The 19460-nt window shown below is 38.5% G+C and overlaps 1 protein-coding gene across 1 annotated transcript in view; it reads left to right on the top strand.

Annotated features, from left to right (window-relative positions):
- Positions 1-1158: 1158 nt before the first annotated feature.
- LOC131403875 (5'-3' exoribonuclease 2-like) overlaps positions 1159-19460 on the top strand; it is a gene marked incomplete at its 5' end in the record, with an annotated part of 29255 nt that continues 10953 nt past the window's right edge. Inside the window, 14 exon segments of the mRNA XM_058538111.1 lie at positions 1159-1272; positions 3226-3337; positions 5075-5133; positions 5210-5299; positions 6076-6146; positions 6256-6308; positions 6787-6944; positions 8174-8248; positions 8335-8468; positions 8566-8623; positions 8707-8814; positions 12915-12959; positions 14400-14531; positions 19099-19214. Coding sequence (XP_058394094.1) covers positions 1159-1272; positions 3226-3337; positions 5075-5133; positions 5210-5299; positions 6076-6146; positions 6256-6308; positions 6787-6944; positions 8174-8248; positions 8335-8468; positions 8566-8623; positions 8707-8814; positions 12915-12959; positions 14400-14531; positions 19099-19214 — 1325 coding nt within the window.

Genomic DNA, 19460 nt, shown 5'->3' with positions numbered 1-19460 from the left:
CTGGGAGAAAAAGACAAAGGTAATGTTTATCACAAAAGTATAATTGAGTGCCTCCAGAAGTGAGTAAGGCACAGTCCTTACCTCTTGAAGAATGCACAGTGTAGCTGGGTTAGAATGACAAATTAATTATAAAACCATGGAAGTGCTACAAGTGAATAAGCAAAATTCTGTGGAAATGCAGAAGGAAGAGCAGTTCATTTCTTAGGAGATGTGTACAAAGCGTTATAAAATGAACGACATTTGATCTGAGTCTGACCCTGGAAAATTACTGAGATTTCAGGAAGTGGGTGTTGAGAGAGAGGAAGCAGTGTGCAAAGACATTGAGAGATGAGAGCGTTTTCCAGGAACTTAGACGAGATGGGCTGGACCTGAACAATATCGTGGTGGGACAGGAGACTAGGGTGGGTCCAGGCTCATTGGTTTACACCCGCTATGGGAATCACTGGGAGAATCAGGCAAGATTAAGATGCAGCCACATTTGTATTTTAGAAAAAAAAACTCTGGCAGCATAGAGGGCAGGCTGGAGACAGGAGAGTCTAGAGGCGGGCAGTCCATACGAAGACTGTTCCAGTCTTGTAGGTGAGAGATGATGCCCTGATGCTGTTAGCGTTTTTCATGTTAAATTGACAGGACTTATTGGAATGGGTGGTAAGGGAAAAGAATTCTAAGGTGACTCCCCTGGTCTCTCGCTTGGACAACTGAATGATTTGGAAATTTGATAACTATCCCCCACATAGAGAAGATTAACTTGTGTTGGAAGCTGTCTCCTTTCTACAAATGAAATATCTACTTCAGTTTGCTTTAAGGAATAAGATAACTTATAATTTAAAGATTGCTTAAAGTGTTTTATTTTCCAATTCAGAAATGAAACACAGGTATTTACTGAGCCTAGGTTATATCAATTTCAGACTTGAACAATCAAACTACTATTAATTATCATTTCCTCATAGCCAAAATAATGCAATGGTGTAAAGATTCCTGTTGATGCCAGTAAACCTAATCCAAATGACGTGGAGTTTGGTAATCTGTATTTGGATATGAATGGAATCATCCATCCCTGTACTCATCCTGAAGACAAGTACGTAACCTGTTTTTGTGACTGACATCACCAGTTACAGAGGAGTACTATATTATATTACATTGTTTGCTTATCATTATAGACCGGCACCAAAAAACGAAGATGAAATGATGGTTGCAATTTTTGAATACATTGACAGACTTTTCAATATAGTAAGACCAAGATGACTTCTCTACATGGCAATAGATGGAGTGGTAAGTGCTAAAATAATTAACTTAGAGTCTTCCGTTTTTGTTTTTGCTGTGTTCCCAGTGTCTAGAATGAAAGTCAGCTAAATAAAGAAAAATATTGAGTGTGGTAAATTTGAGAAAGCAAACCTCATCCTTCAGTCATGCATTCAAACACTTTTTATGCCTGTTTTGTACCAAGTACTGTGAAATGCTGGGGATGTTGGTGACTGCCCTTGCTTTTGAAGGGCTTACCAGTAAAGGGACAGAGACTTAGATAAATGAGTGAAGTTAGTTATTTATGGGCTTTATAGGCACTAGATAACACATGCAGCATGTTGAGGGAAGAAGGTATCAGTGCTACTAAGAGAGTTGGAAGATAGAGAGGAGGTGACTTTTGTCCCATTTCTTGAAGGATAAAGAATAATTGGAGATTGGTGGGCAGTGGAAGGGGATGGATGGGACAGATATGGGGAGGGAGGACCTTATGGACTTCTCAAATGTGGCAGGTAAACACACTCTCCATGCCTATGATCACACTAACATATTTGGGCAACTGTAGGAGTTTTAGATTGGAAAGGAAAGTAGAGTGATGACTTGAAGAAGGCCTTACCTGCCACACTCAGGAGTTTGGATTTTATCCTATAGGCTGTGATTAGTCATCACAGGACCTTAAGAGGGGAATAACTTACTGACCTATGATAATAATATCAAGTAGTTTAGGTTATAATTGGTTAGCAAACTATATACCAGGGTTCAAGGAAAATTAAGGTAAATCATAAGCCTAAATTTATTTATCCATATGCAAATAGATTCTCTTTATGTTTTAGATTTAGCAATTGTAGTAGCTAATGGAATGATTTTGAAAATCCAGAAAACTTTGGGTCCAAGAAGATTAACTTTTCTGTGAGGTTCTCTTTACTCAAAGAAAAATCTTAGCTACCTGATAACTTGTTAAGTTGTAGTTAAAGTGGAGTAAAGAATAAAGGGAACAGGAATATGTCTTATTTGGAGCATATTCCAATTCACATTAGCTAAGTTTCTTGAAGAAAATTTTTAACTTTACTGCAGTATGCCCTTACTGCTAGATCAAGTATAAAATATGTACATATTTGTGTGCGTTGTGTACGTGCTCATGTCTGTAACATGTTTTTTTCTTAAAATATAAATGTAGATCATAGAACTTGGTGCTTGAAAGAATTAGATTAGGTGGTCTCATTTTACAGAAAAGGGAACTGTTTAAAAGAGAATATAAAAGAACTTATTTTTTGTAGACAGGATACTTTAGAGTCCCTTCCAACCCCAAAACTCAGTTCAGTAACTTCAGAACCTTACAGTCCAGTTCACTTCATTTAGGTTTATCCAGTGATTTAAATTTCACTTGGTTAGAATGATTTAAAAGTACTTTTGGTAAAAACCTTGTTCCCTGTCTCCTGCTGTGCTTGTAGAGACAGAGTGGTGATTATGAAGCTTATTGTGGGAAGTACAAAATGGAAGTGCCTTGGGGTCCTACAGATCAAGTAGTTTTCTTTTGCTTTTATAGGGCATTGTGGATCTCATTTGGAGACCGTCCTTCCTCTTAGGCAAGGACAGAAGGAAGCTCTTCCTGATTCTGGTTCTGTAGTCATTGTCTGCTGGCTGAGTCTTTGAGTCAAGTGAGCTTTCTTCTTGGGTGCTTTGAAGCACCATAACCCAGTGAAATTGGCATTAGGTCATGGGGCCTGCACTGTTAAGTGCTGTGGCTTCATAGGATGTTTGTCCATTTGATATGTCACTCACTGAGCTCAGCTTTTAGGTTCTTGGTCCAAATTTAAGTCCTCAGGATCTCCTGTCTGTCGTGAAAGGATTATTAGACATATTACTTACCTTTTCCATTTTAGTGTACTAGTTTTATAAAAACAACTGATTCAAAATAATGTGCAGATTTAGTTGCAAATATTTTGAATAATATTATGTGAATGTGAAATACACGTTTTTCAGGAACCACGTGCTAAAATGAACCAGCAGCGTTCGAGGAGGTTCAGAGCATCAAAGGAAGGAATGGAAGCAGCAGTAGAGAAGCAGCGAGTCAGGGAAGAAATACTGGCAAAAGGTAAAGAAAATGAGTCTTGAAGGTGGACTTTTTATAAGATGTATGCAGAAGGGGGAGGGGCGGCAACTTTTTCTTTCAAATAGATAAGGTTTTAATTTACTTAGAATCCCAGAATATGCAAGGAAAATTTATGTTCACTGTTGAGGAAAAGTTGTTAATGGAATTCTTCACTATTTGTTTCCAAACTCTGTAGTAAAAGAGAAACTTGGGAATACAAGGAGGGAATTCTGGTAGGGAGAGCAGATTGTCAGTCCCTCTCAGGACAAGTGCAGCTCTTCTGCTAACTTTTCTATATCTGTAAAACAAATATTTTAAGTGCTTCTTACTTCTTTTTTTCTAATGGGGGCTATTAGAAAGCTAGCATTCTGTAAACATTTTCCTCAAATCAGTCTTGGTAGCGTGCCTATTGCTTCCTCTTAGAACTCAGAGGTCTACATGAGGAGGCCTGGGATGATGTGATCCATATTCCAGGCTTTCACCAAGTCACACACACTGTCAGTCTAGATTGATGTAGCAGGAACCGAGGCAGTGAGGTACCCAGGGTTCTCTCAATTTTGAGGAGGGGAGGGGTGGGATGTGGCCATTTTTGCAATTCTTCAAAGCCTTGAAATTCCTGATGGGTACATAGGTAGGAGTTGGCTAAAGCTCAGAGAGGAGAAAGGTCAAGAGGTCTTCATGCCCACTCTGACTGGTTCTTTCCCAAGACACCTGTGTGTGAGATGGGGTGTGGTTGTAGCAGAGTGGTTTGTTTGGTGTTTTGTTACATAGGGCAATATGATAGACCAGGAAAGCCACAGTTTATTGGCTCAGGATATTACACTTGGAAGTTGAAAAAGGATACCATAGTGTAGTCAGGTCAAGCCTGCAATTATGATACATTCTATGTTATTTTAATTTGCTAGAAGTATGCGAGTATATAGTTACTTTTAGCTGTAGCTTATACTAATACTCTAAAACCTGTTTGTATCTATAACAGATTGTCTTTGATTTTAAAGATGTCTTCTTTCTTGAACATGTTATGAAATATGTTTGTGTCTTGAGAAAAAGCTAATCAGTGATACAGAGGGAAAAATAGGATTTTTGTATCCCTCTAGCTGATATTTTTATTTCTTATCATTTATTTCTTATCATAAGCTGTGATAAATTCAGCATTTTAATTTGTTTTTCTTTTTTTTTTTATAATTTTTATTTATTTATTTTTCCCCCCAAAGCCCCAGTGTATAGTTGTACGTCATAGATGCACATCCTTCTAGTTGCTGTACATGGGACGCAGCCTCAGCATGGCCGGAGAAGCGGTGCCTCGGTGCGCGCCCAGGATCTGAACCCAGGCCGCCAGTAGCGGAGCGCGCGCACGTAACGGCTAAGCCACGAGGCTGGCCCTAATTTTGTTTTTCTAAGGCACCTTTATTTTAAGAACTGGTATCAAATTAGAACCCCTAACCCGTGTGTGTATTCTGCTGCAGAGGGCCTTAGGAAGAACATCATAATTTTTATATTTTTATATAACAATATAGTATCTTTTGTGTACTATATATTGTTTGACACTTCTGTTAAAGCTTTATTTAAATTTGAGGAGAGGAATCTTATTTTCTTCCCAGAAAGGGGAACATTGTTCCTCAAGTGACAATACTTCTCATTTTTTTGTATTTGAACTTACTGTTTTTGTTGTTTGGGCTTAATATTGTGTAGTTTACCTCACTTTTTATGGCGATAACAAAACATTGCCTTTTTCTCTAGGTGGCTTTCTTCCTCCAGAAGAAATAAAAGAAAGATTTGACAGCAACTGTATTACACCAGTAAGTAGTCTCAGACTTTGCTGGCTATTGCTAACTCTTAAATGATAGCTTAATTTATTTCCTTCTATCATTTTAGGGAACCGAGTTCATGGACCATCTTGCTAAATGCCTTCGCTATTACATAGCTGATCGTTTAAATAATGATCCTGGGTGGAAAATTTTGACAGTAAGTTTCACATTTTGGTACTTCAAAAAGATGAAGGTGATATTTGAGTCTATACTTTGATATGACTGATAGTATTTTTTTCTTTTTTCCCCCCTGTGAAATCCTAGTTGACTGTCAGAGGAAAGGAGAGGCTGCCAGGGTTATTAGAAATGGGATGTCTTGCATGATCCAGTTTTAGACAGTCGAATTTTCTCTCAATGCCAATTTTTTGTCCTCGTACCGTCACTATGAAGCCATAAAATGGTACTCATGGTTTAAAAAATATCTATTTATGTATGAAAGTAATTTTTAAATGAAAATTTCTATTTGAAATCAAAATATAGCAAAATTAAAGTCGTGGGTCTGCCTTGAAAGAATCACTGTGTTCTCCTAAGTATTTACGTAAAATTTAAACAAACTGTTGTGTGATTTTAGGGCATAAGCCTATTTCCCTGTTATTAGGTGTGGGAAATTGTGTTTACTGGGTGTCTTTTATTGATTGCTCCCAGGGTTTGTGTGCTTCAGTGCTGTGTCCTTAGGTGGCAGTGAGAATGGTGGAGACTTGTGACTGGTCGGTTTTGCTAATGGCTAAGTTTAACCCAGACATTTGATTTTCTATTCCATGTGGTAAGTAAATAGTTTTGGTGTTTAATACACACACACCTTATTAAGAAAAATTTCCAATTAATAACATCTTAATAGAATTATCCCAGTTTATTTTAAGATACTCAGTTCTGTTGATTTTTGTCCTAGAAAATTGGAGATGAGCTGAAAGTGTTAAAAACTGTCTTTTATAGGTTATTTTATCTGATGCTAGTGCTCCTGGTGAAGGAGAACATAAAATTATAGATTACATTAGAAGACAAAGAGGAAAAAATCACTTATGAATATCTGATTGACAAGCCATTATATAGAAAATGGTAAAATGTGATATTCCTCTGGTATAAATATAATAAATATATGTTTTCTCCTCCTTTAGCTCAGCCTAACCATGACCCAAACACTCATCATTGCTTATGTGGAGCAGATGGTAAGTTTCTTCTTTGGAATTTGAGTCTCTTGGATTAAACCGTAGCAAGTTGATGAGTTGGTGTATAGTAATGAATTATTCATGATTGCCTGGAAATTCTAAAGTGCCTTGCTGATTTTATGTTTGAGAGGAAATTAGTACTGAGTTATTTAATCTGTGATTAATGTTTACCTATCTTTAATTTTTTTCTTACATTTTTCTACCTTTTAATATGGCTGCACATACCTTTAAAATGGACGAGTGTTGACTCCTGAGTGGTAGTCTACACTCTAGGCCCATGTATCTGGGGGACATCTTGTTGACTGAGAACTACTAGGAAGTTTTAGGCATTTTGACTTTGCTGCCTCTGTTTGTGTGCTCCTTTGGGCTTTTCTTTGTGTTGGTGTCTTGTGTTATGGTAATGTCTTATGTCTTTGGTTATGGTAAGGATCTTCTGAAAGTGCTCACTGTTCAGTGTTTTGTCATTGTTGATTGATAGCTGATCTCATTATGCTCGGCCTTGCTACATATGAACCCAACTTTACCATTATTAGAGAAGAATTCAAACCAAACAAACCCAAGCCATGTGCTCTTTGTAATCAGTTTGGACATGAAGTTAAGGACTGTGAAGGTTTGCCAAGAGAAAAGAAGGGAAAGGTAAGAAATTTGAGATGGTAGTTGCCTCATTTTTAAAAATTTTATTTTATTTTTTTTGTGATAAAATATATATAATACAAAATATACCATTTTAACTATTTTTAAGTGTATAATTGAACAGCATTAAATATATTCAGGTTGCTTCATTTTTAAAATAAAGAGAAGACTATTTTTGATTAGATTTTTTACCTACTTACTCTGTTCCCTCTCATAGAAATGTGTCTTTGAAAACTCTTTAAAGACACATTCAAAAGCATGCGTGTACTCATTCTTTCTACTCTCCACTTTTTCTAACATAGCTTGTAAGTATACGAGGCTTAAGTCTCATAGGTAATAATGTCCATGGCACATGATTTGTTTGTACAAGTAATGTTTCAAATGGTTATTCTTAAAAGGAACTACAAATCAAATATATTAAACTTGTTGATACTTTAAACTTGTTGATACTTTTAAGTTACTCCTAGTTTCTGCATATTTTGGGTTCACTTGATTATATCCAGTCTCTAAAGAGGTTTCTATCTGTTTTAAGAATATAGTACCTCTTTAAAAGACATAGTGAGTGAAAAAAGCAGGTAAGAAATATACTGTACGCTCACAGAGAAGGGTCTAGAGGCATACACATCAAAATACTGGTTGGCTATCCATCAGAGATTGGCAAACTCCAGCCCTCTAGATTTGGCCTATGAGCTAAGAATGGTTTTTACTTTATTTTTTATTTTTTATTTTTAAAGGAAGATTAGCCGTGAGCTAACATCTGTGCCAGTCTTCCTCTATGTTATATGTGGGTTGCCGCCACAGCACGGCTGACTAGTGGTGTAGGTCTACGCCTAGGATCCGAACCTGCGAACCCTGGCCGCTAAAGCAGAGCATGCCAAACTTAAGCACTATGCAGGGGGCCGGCCCTGGTTTTTATATTTTTAAAAGGTTGTAAAAACAAAATAAAACATGAAAGAATATGCAACTGAGACCCTGTGTGTCCCGCACAGGCTAAAATATCTATATTTACTATCTGGCCCTTTGCAAAAAACATTTGCCGATCCCTGGTCTAGGTATGATTGGGATTATGGGTAATTTTTATTTTTAAAATGGTTTGGTGTGTTCTTTTTTTATTTAGTACTTGTAATATTAAAATGGATCTTGCTTTAAAAAAAGCTATAATGTTCGTTTGGCTGGAAAAAAATTACAGGGTTTAGAGTAGACTTGTTTAATCTTTACTCCTTTTGTTGCAGCACGATGAACTTGCAGATAGTCTTCCTTGTGCAGAAGGAGAGTTTATCTTCCTTCGTCTTAATGTTCTTCGTGAGGTATGTGGCAATAATCACTTGAATCAGCCCTCTAAAGCAGAGTGCCATTTCATAGCTTTAATGGCAGCATTCCTTTTTGGTTGTAGTATTTGGAAAGAGAGCTCACCATGGCCAGCCTACCGTTCACATTTGATGTCGAGAGGAGCACTGATGACTGGGTCTTCATGTGCTTCTTTGTGGGAAATGACTTCCTTCCTCACCTGCCGTCGTTAGAGATTCGGTATGTGTGTTTGTGTGGGTTTTTAAACTACTGTTGTAGCCTTCTTGCTTACAGTGCGTACTGGTCCTAATACATAATGTTTGTTTCCTGGTGGCAGGGAAGGTGCAATTGACCGTTTGGTTAACATATACAAAAATGTGGTTCACAAAACTGGGGTGAGTTCATTCTTGAATAATTTCAAAACAGAAGTATTTGCTTTTATAAGAAGATCATTTTACATGTATTTCATCACTTACAGGGTTACCTTACAGAAAGTGGTTGTGTCAGTCTGCAAAGAGTACAGATGATCATGTTAGCAGTTGGTGAAGTTGAGGATAGCATTTTTAAAAAGAGAAAGGATGATGAGGTAAAATGTTTCTATTGCAGTAGCTAAATTGCTCCTGTCTCTAATATGCTGTGATGATCCTGTGATTGTACTTTTAACCTCTTTGAGTGCGTTGTTATAGTGTATCAAACGCCAATGTAATCATGAGTGGCCAGTGCTTTGATTATTTTATAAAGGCTGTGATGCTTGCTGTGTGGAACTGTGTATTGCACACTGTGTGAATTGCACTGTAATTTTTTTCTCTCTTCATAATCCTGATTAAGATAAAAATCCAAACACGTGTCTGATCAACGGGATGTGAAATGAGGGTTCCAAGACTGGAAGGATGCTTGGAATGAGCTAGTGGATGCCATGTTTTAGAGGAAATGTTGATGCTGTGGAAGTCAGGTGAAGACCTAGGAACTCTGTACTCTGGTAGTGGAGTGTAGGGGCCTCTGGGTTAGATAGCATCAGTCTAGGCAGAGGGTTGCAGCTCTGAATAAGCAATTAAACATAAAAGAAAGAAATAAAATAATAAAGCACTTGGAAATTGATGACATATGATGGAGTGAGTGCTTAGGTGAGAAGTCCAGTCTGGCTTAGGCAGTTGGGAGTGTGGTTGGGCCGTTCATGAGACAGCAAGCAGTGGGGGTAGAGAAGGTTGGGGTGAGGACAAGGTAGAAATTGAGGTTCATTTTGGAGATACTGAGTTGGAGGGGTCACAGGACACCTGAGAGGAGGAAAGTCCGTGAAGCAGTTAGATGGATATGTGTAAAGCTCAGGGCAGAAGTCTTTTGGAAGGAGATTTCAGAACATTAGCAGAATACTTCACGTCATGAGTGTGAAGTTGAAATCCCTGGAGCTTTTTATGGAGTTCAAGTGCCTCCAACAGAAACCTTAAGAAGCATGGATGTTAAGGAGAAAGGGGAGTCAGTTCTAGAGAGGTGGGAGGAAATCCCTGAAGAGATGAGAAGCCACTGGTGCTGCCGGAGGCGTCAGAGTGAGATAGGCCCCTAGTCCATGGCCAGGGGTTCAGAGGTCCTGAAGAGTTAGTGGGGTGGAGGGGCAGTAGCCTGGAGGCAGAGTAGGTTGCAAGGTGATTGTGAAAGAGTGGCAAGGGAGGCAAGCAGTGGGTAAAATGAGCAGATAGTAGCTTTTTAGAAAGAGAGTGAAGGAAATCCTTTTAGAAACTGATTTTATAAAAAGTCATATGGCTATTTTGAGCAAATAGCAACATAATAATATTGCTACATTGCTTCATTATCTCCTAACAGATTAAAACATGTCATTGCATCTGACAAGATTTTATATTTTCTTCAGCTTTGTATGCTATAGCTAGTGATCTCTTTTTTAGAACCTTGGGTACCATTTTATATACCAGTGTGAGTAGACTGTAAGTGTTCTTTTTAAAGCCTTTGGTACTTGGTAATGTTCTGAGATGGCAAGAATTTTTCACATGTAAAATTTAAATAGCATAACTGACTTTGTCTAGGATATCAAATGTCTATCAGGACAGCCATTTTTAACTAAGCCTTCAACAATTATGGTGGCTCCACCTGACCTGCTGCCATTTATGCTTAAGAAAAAGCTACACAGACGGTGTAGTACTTGGTGTAAAAGCCTCACGTTAGAACAGTCCTTTTATGTGGTTTTAGGTTACTCTGTACTATTAAGTATTGGTGATATTTGCCATTAGACTGGGATGTATGGGATTTGATAGATACCAGAGTGCTTCAGATTTGAGTAATAAAGTTTCCAGCTGGCCTGGCAGAGAGGGCATTAAAGCTTTGGATCGTTTTTGGTATCCCTGACATCATATGATGTTTGTCAGCATAGTTGGACGTCGGGGAAATTTATGAACCCTCAGAAATTCAATATAATAGTATCTAGGTGTGTGTATTTTCCCAGGAAGTGTGTCTCCGGCTTTTGACAGACTTCCAAAGAAGTTCATAGCACACAAAAATTAAAGATCAGTAAAGTCCAACCAGGTGTGCCTATTTTGCTTATGTGTAACTACCACCCTTAGAAATAGGTATTTAACTGACCAGCAGAATACATGATAAAAGAAGAATACATCAATATTTATTATTAAAGTTGAGCAGTTAGGTCAGAAATATGATGCTTTTTATGTTATGAGCTTTGATGTTTGCCTTTTGTCTTGCAAATCTTCTTCATTTATTCAGCATATATTTATTAAGTGTTTCCCGTGTGCCAAATAGTATTCTGAGTGTTACTGATACAACAAAAAACAAAAGAAAAAAGCAGACAAAAATTCCTGACCTCATAGAGCTGATATTCTTCCGCGGGAGATGGACAGTAAACACAAAAACTAAGTAAAGTGTGTAATGTGTTAGAGAGTGATAAGTGCTGTGAAGAAAAAAGCAGATGAGGAAATATCTGGGAAGGTGGACATGAGGACATTGCAGTTCTAGAAAAGATGACTAGAGAAGGCCTCACTGACAGATGACTTTGACGGATATGAGGGAGTAATCATGCAGGTGTTTGCCGGAAGAGCATTTCAGACAGAAGGAATAGCCAGTGCAAAGGCTCTAGGGCAGGAGCTTACCCAGGATGTTCAGGGAACAGCAAGGAGCCAGTGTGGCAGGCACAGAGGAAGCAGAGGGAAAGTAGTAGGGGTAGGAGAGGAGGTCAGAAAGATGGTGGAGGGCCAGATCTGGTAGGACCCTATAGGTCATTATAAGAACTTTAGCTTTCACTCTGCATCAGTGGAGGGCTTTGAGTATAAAAGTGACAAGATCTGACACATATTATAAAAGGATCACTCTAGCTGCCCTGTTGAGACTAACTGTATGGAGGCAAAGATAGAAACAGTGAGCCCAATTAGACTCTTTTGCGATAATCCAAGGGAGCCAACATGGTGGCAGTGGAGATTGATAAGAGGTAATTGGATTCTGAACATGTTTTGAAGGTAAAACTAGTGGATTTGGCTGGTGAATTAAATGCTAGGGGTGAGAGAAGGAAAGCTATTAAGAATGACTCCAAAGCATTTTGTCTGAGCAATTGAAAAATGGTCTGAGCTACTGTGATAAAGAAGACTGGGAGGTACAAAGCTAGGGGTGGGGATGCCATTTTGGGCATGTGAAGTTTGTACACCCAAGTGGAGATGTTGAGTGGGGAGAGGTCCTGACTGGGGAGTCATCAGCACGTAGATGGTGTTTAAAGCCGTGAGACTGGATGATCACTCCCATGAGAGTGAGAGTCCAAGTACTGGGTGAAGAGGAACGCCAATATTAAGGTGTTGGGAAGTTGAGGAGTGAAGGCATTCAGCAAGAGTGAAAGAGGAGAACCAGGTGAGTGTAGTGTCCTGGAAGCCAAGTGAAGAGCACGGATCAAGAAGGAAGAGTCACGGTCAGATACGGACTGAAAACTGAGTAATGGATTTCACAGTCTGTGGGTCATTGGTGACCTAGATAAGTTTAAAGATGGGGCAAAAGCTTGATTAAAGAAATTGGTGGTTTTGCTGTCTTAGGAGGTTTTAAGGTCGTCAGTCACCATGTGTCCAGCATTCAGCCCCTTTCCTGGCAGAAAGCACAAAGTTCAGATCTCAGTAGGGTGTTATATTGCAGGTGGCAGTACTGACTTGGAAGTGATGGAAGTGCAGCTGCTGGTAGAATGACAGTCAGTACAGGACCTGCTGGCCCCTGTTTCAGTCCACAGCAGCAGCCCTGGCCACCGTAGCTGTCGTCTCAGTGCCTTGATGCTCACAGAAACTTGGGCGTGGGAGGAATGCTTTCTGGGGTAAAGGAAGCCTTTGAGTGGCCCAAAGTAAGTGGGGAGTTACTTATTTGTATCTTCTCTGTATTGGTGGGCTACTTGCTTCAGGGTAAAACAGAGGGTCTTTGTTATGACTCTTGCATTCTTTCCTGAAATGATATCAAAAAATATCTGAAAAAAACTAAGAGGCATAATTAAATTGTATCTAAACTCAATTTAGAATGATCTCTGTCTATCTAAAGTTCTGATAAGCAACACTTTGAACATATAGTCCATTGCCTAGTTTAATTAGTTACGTTTCTGGGGTCTTCCTTTAAAACTTTGTCTCCCAAATCATTCCTGGTAATGTTTAACTCTTACATTTTTGTGTAATTATTTGACAGAATATGTGGATTTTATACTTTTAGGACAGTTTTAGAAGACGACAGAAAGAAAAGAGAAAGAGAATGAAGGTGAGTTTTAATTAATTTCATCAGATTGGCAATAACATACATTTACAATTTGGGAGGAAGATAGCTTTTTATTCCTTATCCAGTAGTTTGTTAGGGACATAATGTCTACCCAGCTGCCTCTTACCTGGAGAAAGAATGCTGGTGTCAGTTTTAAAGAAGTCCTTTCTAAGCTCTAGAGTCTGAGGGGATACACTTGATGGGCCAGAGGGGCCGGGTAGCACTTAGCTATTTGAATTTTTTCCGGTAATTGGGTATTGTTTTTGTAATAAAAATAGTTAGGTCTTTGTATCTTCTTGAAAGTTACTACACTCTGTCTATATCCTTGTCAGGTTACTCTTCCTAGAACACAACACTCGAAACTTTGTTGTTTCTCTGCTCAGAAATTACCAGTGACTCCTTAGTTCCCGCAGAATCCAGTTCTATCTTAGTCTGGCGTGCAGAGCATACTATGATCTGGTCAAGTTCTCACCCTGCTTTCCCCAGTTGTCTTCTAAATATCCCAGGTCCCTCCTGACTCAGAGCATTGCCTTTGTTTGGTCCCTCTCAATGGGTTTCTGACTTCACGGCTCCCTCCCATCTTACATTTTCCACGAGGCCTCCCTATTGCTTCCGCTTGTAATCCAGGTTGAGCAGTCCTTCCTTTTAACTCGAGTGCTTCTCGCTTGTGATATTTGTTTGCTTAGTTAATTGCATAACACTTTATAGTCACTTAACTTCCTAAGTTTTTGTTTTTCTTGTCTTCCTTACTGGATTTTAAACAAGAGTTTGGGGACTACCTTTTATTATTATGTTTTATTAGAATCGAGCAATTTCAGGAACCTATAAGGGAGAAAAGTAGAGTTATTGATTGTTGCAGGTGGGTTCAAAACCACTTAGATAGGGAAGGGCATGTTTGATTTCTACCTTATGTATTATTATTTTCTTTCAGTCAGTGTCTGTTAAAAAATCTTTTATCAGTCAGCCATGACTGTCACCTACTGTAGCTATAATCATAGCTCTAACTAATTGGAAACAAAGAGTTAAATTCCATCAAGGTGAAGGATGAATAGAAGTTGTATTTCCTAAGTATAAATCAAACTCTTGGCTTATTTTTTTACCTTAATAGTTATCTTTATTTGCCTAAAATTGTGTCTTGAATGCGTTTTGAAATTGTAAGTGAACATAAGGGAATAACCTAATGAGATTTGAATAGCTTCTATGTATCAGAAAAGTGTATTATATGTACTTTTATAGCATAGTTATTAAATATTACAGACTATTGTTTACAGGGTAAGTTACCATCAAATCAAACTGTAGACAACCCTGTAATGTTAACGGAAATCCATTTCGTCTTTAAAGAGCTTACGGCAGGGACTCTTTTCCATTGCCTTCATTTCTTCCTGTCATCTAACTGTGTTGTGATTTAATTTTAATTTCTACATTCATTTCCATTTATGTTAGAGAGATCAACCAGCTTTCACTCCTGGTGGAATATTAACCCCTCATGCCTCGGGTTCAAGAAATTCACCAGGTTCTCAAGTAGCCAGTAATCCGAGACAAGCAGCCTATGAAATGAGGATGCAGAATAATTCTGTAAGTAACTTATTTTTATGTAGCATTGAAGAGTGGTGACTTTCAGATGCCTCTTACAGTTGTGTGTGAATTTTATCACTTAGCCTGGAGTTGTTTTGTTTTATAGTTTTTCTCAATTTCTTTTGCCTTGAGATATTTTTAACTCTGTTAAATCCTTATTAATATGAAAATATCTAAATGATGTGAAAGAAAAGAACATACATGTAAATGTGGATAGCTGAGTGGCTGCAGTGTTTCTCTAATGCAGTCGGGCCACAGTGCTTCCTGCTTCCCCAAAGATACTGGGTGGTGATGGTGCTAGAAGCATGACAGGACATCCAAATGTCTCATAGCTAGAGCAAGAGGAGGGTGGTTTTGCTGCCGTATTTCCCCTTTCCTCCCAGGGATCAGTTATGGGCATTTTGCAGAATAGCATTCCTCAGTTTGTTAAATACAGGTACTCCTCACTGCCTAAACTCTCACTCTCCAACTCAGACGTGGAATATATCTGAATACATATTTTAAGGTAGCTCTAATTATCCACATTTTTTTTAGAGCTCTTTTTTTGTTGCTGGGAAAGATTTGCCCTGAGCTAACATCTGTTGCCAGTCTTCCTCTTTTTTTCCCCCTCCTCAAAGCCCTAGTACGTAGTTGTATATTCTTGTTATAAGTCCTTCTAGTTCTATGTGAGCCGCCACCTCAGCATGGCTACTGTCAGACAAGTGGTGTGGTTCTGCGTCCGGGAACCACACCTGGGCTGCCAAAGCAGAGCGCGCCAAACTTTTTTGTGAGGGAGATCAGCCCTGAGCTAACATCCGTGCTAATCCTCCTCTTTTTGCTGAGGAAGACCGGCTCTGAGCTAACATCTATTGCCAATCCTCCTCCTTTTCTTTTTTTCCCCCAAAGCCCTGGTAGATAGTTGTATGTCATAGTTGCACATCCTTCTAGTGGCTATATGTGGGACGCGGCCTCAGCACGGCCGGACAAGCAGTGCGTCAGTGCACGCCTGGGATCCGAACCCGGGCCGCTAGTAGCGGAGCGCACGCACTTAACCGCTAAGCCACAGGGCCAGCCCTGAGCACGCCGACCTTTAACCACTAGGCCATCAGGGCTGGCTCGGTTGCTCCCTATTTATAAACTCAGGAACTGAATGGATTTGCCTCATGGTATTCCTCCTTATTTGAACGTTGTAATCCAGACTGCAGAAGCAAATCATCTCAGCCAGCAAGGCTATGCTCTGTTCAGTAGCTTCCTGTAATGGCAGCAGACCATGAGCTCAGAGCACCCGGCAGGGCAGCAGCAGGGGTAAGGGAACAGACCGTGAACTAATGTACACAGACAAAAGGTAATCAAAGCTATTGCTTATTTCAGGCTAGTAGGCACGAGAGAAAGAGTGTTGTAGAGGGAGGAAAGATGTTATATAAGGTACAGTATCCTATGTAAACTTTTGCTATGATATATCCAAGGAGATTACATAAGTTGGGATATTTAAATTTCATTATTCTAATAGTTATCCTATTGATGCTCAAATCCTTTATCACAAGGCAACCCTATATGTGAAATTTTTGCCATATCATGAGACTGGTTGAATTTATATTCCCATAAATTCACACTTAGACGTTTTAGGACCTTAGATTTGGAATTTGGAAACAGATTTTGCGTCTTCTGAGAGAAGCGGCTGGGGTTTCTGTTGTGTTTTTGTTCTGTTTTTCCTTTCTTGTCTTATTCCTTACACCATTAACAGAGTGGGATATGGAGAGTCAGTGAAAGGTTTTGCAATGAGATGCTTGTGTAGAATGGAAAAAGCTGATGTCCATCATTTAAGATTATAGTGACTACCGTCCTCACAGAATGAACTGAGAGTGACTAGTATTGCTAACACCACGTTGATGATAAAATGCTTTTTTCTTAATCTCAGGGAGGCAGGTAGGTTTAAACTTTGCCAGCTATGATTGCTTTGAGAAAGATTCCAATATTCAGGCTCCACAGGATTAGACTATATTGATTAATAATGTCTGCCATGGGAATAGGAATGGGGAGATTGGTGATTAGGTTGCTTATTTGATCCTGTCTTAATTCTCCTTGACACAGTTATTTCTACTGGAATCTTTGCATAGAGGAGTTTTCATCTAGAATGTGTTGAATTTAAGGAAATCATGAAGCTAAATTACCAGTTTATTTAAAGGAAGCCTTTACAGTTATGCATTTTTGCTGTGTTATTTTTTCTGAGCTGTTTGGGTGTGCTGGGCTCCAGTGCTTGACTGGTATCTACTGATGGTCAACATGGTTAATGTTTTATTAGATAGCTTCTGTTTCCTCATAAATATGTTTTTAAATTTTGCATTCTGAAGTGTAGTTTCATTATATTTGCGACCATTCTCAGTTTAATAAACTTTGATCGCAAAAACAGCTTTTTAAAAAGAAATTTGAATGAATTGGTATGACTCTGGTATGTTTAGGAAAGAATATTTCTGAATACTTTTGTTAGTAGAGATAGAGCAGAAAAGAGAAGCAGATATTTAGCATTAAAGAGCAAACAACTTCTTTTCTTCTTTTTTTCCCTTGAAGGTATATTATTTTTGTTGTCTAAAGATAATTTATATCTTGTTTGTGAATTTGGGAAAGATTGCTTTGTTTACAACTTCTCTGTACTTAGATGATTGATAGGAATATCAGTCTCCTAATTTAATCCAAATGGATTAGTGTTGTTTAAAAACTAATAGGGATGACTTCCTGAATGGTTAACCACCATGCACCAGGCAGGCAGCTTTGATGGTTTACATATATTGTTGCATTTACTCCTTGCTATAACCTGTAAAGAGATAGAACAGTATCATTCCTGTTTGAAGTTGAGGCTGACAGAGGTTAAATAAATTGCCCAAGGCCATACAGCTATTAAAGGTTGGACTTGGTATTTCAGACTCAGATGTGTCTGCCTGAAAATACCCATCTCATTCTCCAAGTACAACAGTGCCTTCCTGGATTTATTTTTATTGTTTGTGTTTTTTTTTTTTGGGGGGGGGTTTTTTTGGTGAGGAAGATTGGCCCTAAGCTATCATCTGTTGCTAATCTTCCTCTTTTTGCTTGAGGAAGATTTGCTCTAAGCTAACATCTGTGCCCATCTTCCTCTATTTTGTATATAGGTGGCTGCCAACGAGTGTTTTAGGTCTGTGTCTGGGAACTGAACCCGGGCCGCTGAAGCAGAGGGCCCCAAACTTAACCACTAGGCCACAGGGCTGGCCCCTGCTTTCTTTTTTCTTTTCTTTTTTTTTTTTTGATAGTATTAGCCATACAGTATCATGAATAAAATTGATATTATACATTTATTAAAGGAAAGTGTTGTGAGCTCTATGTGAAATATAGTTTTGCTTTGTTGTAACTTTTCTTGGCCTTTGGTGTGAACTACCTTCATGCTGAGGTTTTAGTTACAGTATCATTAAAATAGGCTCCTGAGTTCTCGATTTAAAAATAACTTACTTGAAATATCTAATATACTGTGAATAACAGAAGAAAAACTTTACCATGAAAACATTTTCTGCCACTTCGGTTTTTGGTCATTTAACATTAAAGTTGCAGAACATTTTAATTTTTGTCTGTGTGTGTGTGTGTGTGTGTGTGTGTGTGTGTGTGTGTGTGAGAAAGATTGGCTCTGAGCTAACGTCTGTTGTCAATCTTTCTCTTTTTGCTGAGGAAGTTTGGCCCTAAGCTAACATCCATGCCCATCCTCCTCTATTTTGTATGTAGGATGCCACCACAGCATGACTTGCTGAGTGATGTGTAGGTGTGCGCGCGGGATCTGAACCTGTGAACCCCGGGCCGCTGAAGCGGAGTGTGTGAACTTAACCACTGTGCCACCAAGATGCCCCTAATTTTTAAGTTAAATATTAAAATACTTTAGGGTGCTACTATGTTCATTGAGTTAGGTACAAAGGAAAGATAATGGTAAATTTAAAGTGGTATCCAAGTCTTTGAAATAATAATAAAAGCTGCATTTTTCTAAGATGACTAATAGATTTTATTTGTACAATGAATTTTAAAACAACATGTATAAAATAGTTTAACAGATATCTGGCGGAGTCTCATTAAACTGTTGCTTTCTAGAATGGTTGTACTAGGTTGAACCACTTACATCTAACTTTATTCTCACCAGCATTATTTTATGTATTAATTTATATACATATATACATATTTTTCCCCTTAGAGCTTTGTTAGTTAATTGGTGGAAAGTGATCACAAATTCATAACACGAGGGAAGCACCAAAGAAAAAAAATGTTCAAGTCCTATAATTAAAAAAAAAAAATCTATGAAATTAAGTTTTTCTTATTTCTTCTGAAGCAGTTTTTACCCTAATGTTCAAATTCTTTTGAGTTTAAGCATAGGAGGCTTGGTACTATATTATTCTTTTTTGGAGAGGTGGAGTAGGCCAAGATCAGTCTTTATACTTTCTAAATATATTTACCATATCTATTTAATAGCTTTAAAAAAAATGTATTACTGTGAAGCATGGTGGTAACAGTAGTTGGATGTAACTTCTTATGTGAAATGAATAATTAAATCTTTCCTCTATAATGTCATAATTGTCTACAGAGTCCTTCACTATCTCGTAATACGAGTTTCACGTCTGATGGCCCGTCTCCGATAGGAGGAATTAAGCGAAAAGCAGAAGACAGTGACAGTGAACCTGAACCAGAGGATAACGTCAGGTGAAGCCATTTTTTGGTGGCACTTTGTTAGCAAATTGCTGAAATAGACGCCGTCTAATTAATGCTGTTTAGCTTAGAGCAGCAGTGCCTTCAGATGCTTGCCTGTGATCTTTTTATCCACCAGTAATTAATGTGGAGGGTTAGGGTAGTCAGTAAATTCCAGTTAGATGTGTAAGCTATAGCTGTTAAACCTAAGTATCTAGATTAGTATGCATGCTGGTTTTCGTCCTCCAAGCCGCTTTTCCC

Source organism: Diceros bicornis, unplaced genomic scaffold, assembly GCF_020826845.1.
Source record: "Diceros bicornis minor isolate mBicDic1 unplaced genomic scaffold, mDicBic1.mat.cur scaffold_93_ctg1, whole genome shotgun sequence".
Lineage (NCBI taxonomy): Eukaryota > Metazoa > Chordata > Mammalia > Perissodactyla > Rhinocerotidae > Diceros > Diceros bicornis.
Note: the sequence above shows the minus strand (reverse complement) of the source record. Positions and strands in the feature narration are given on the sequence as shown.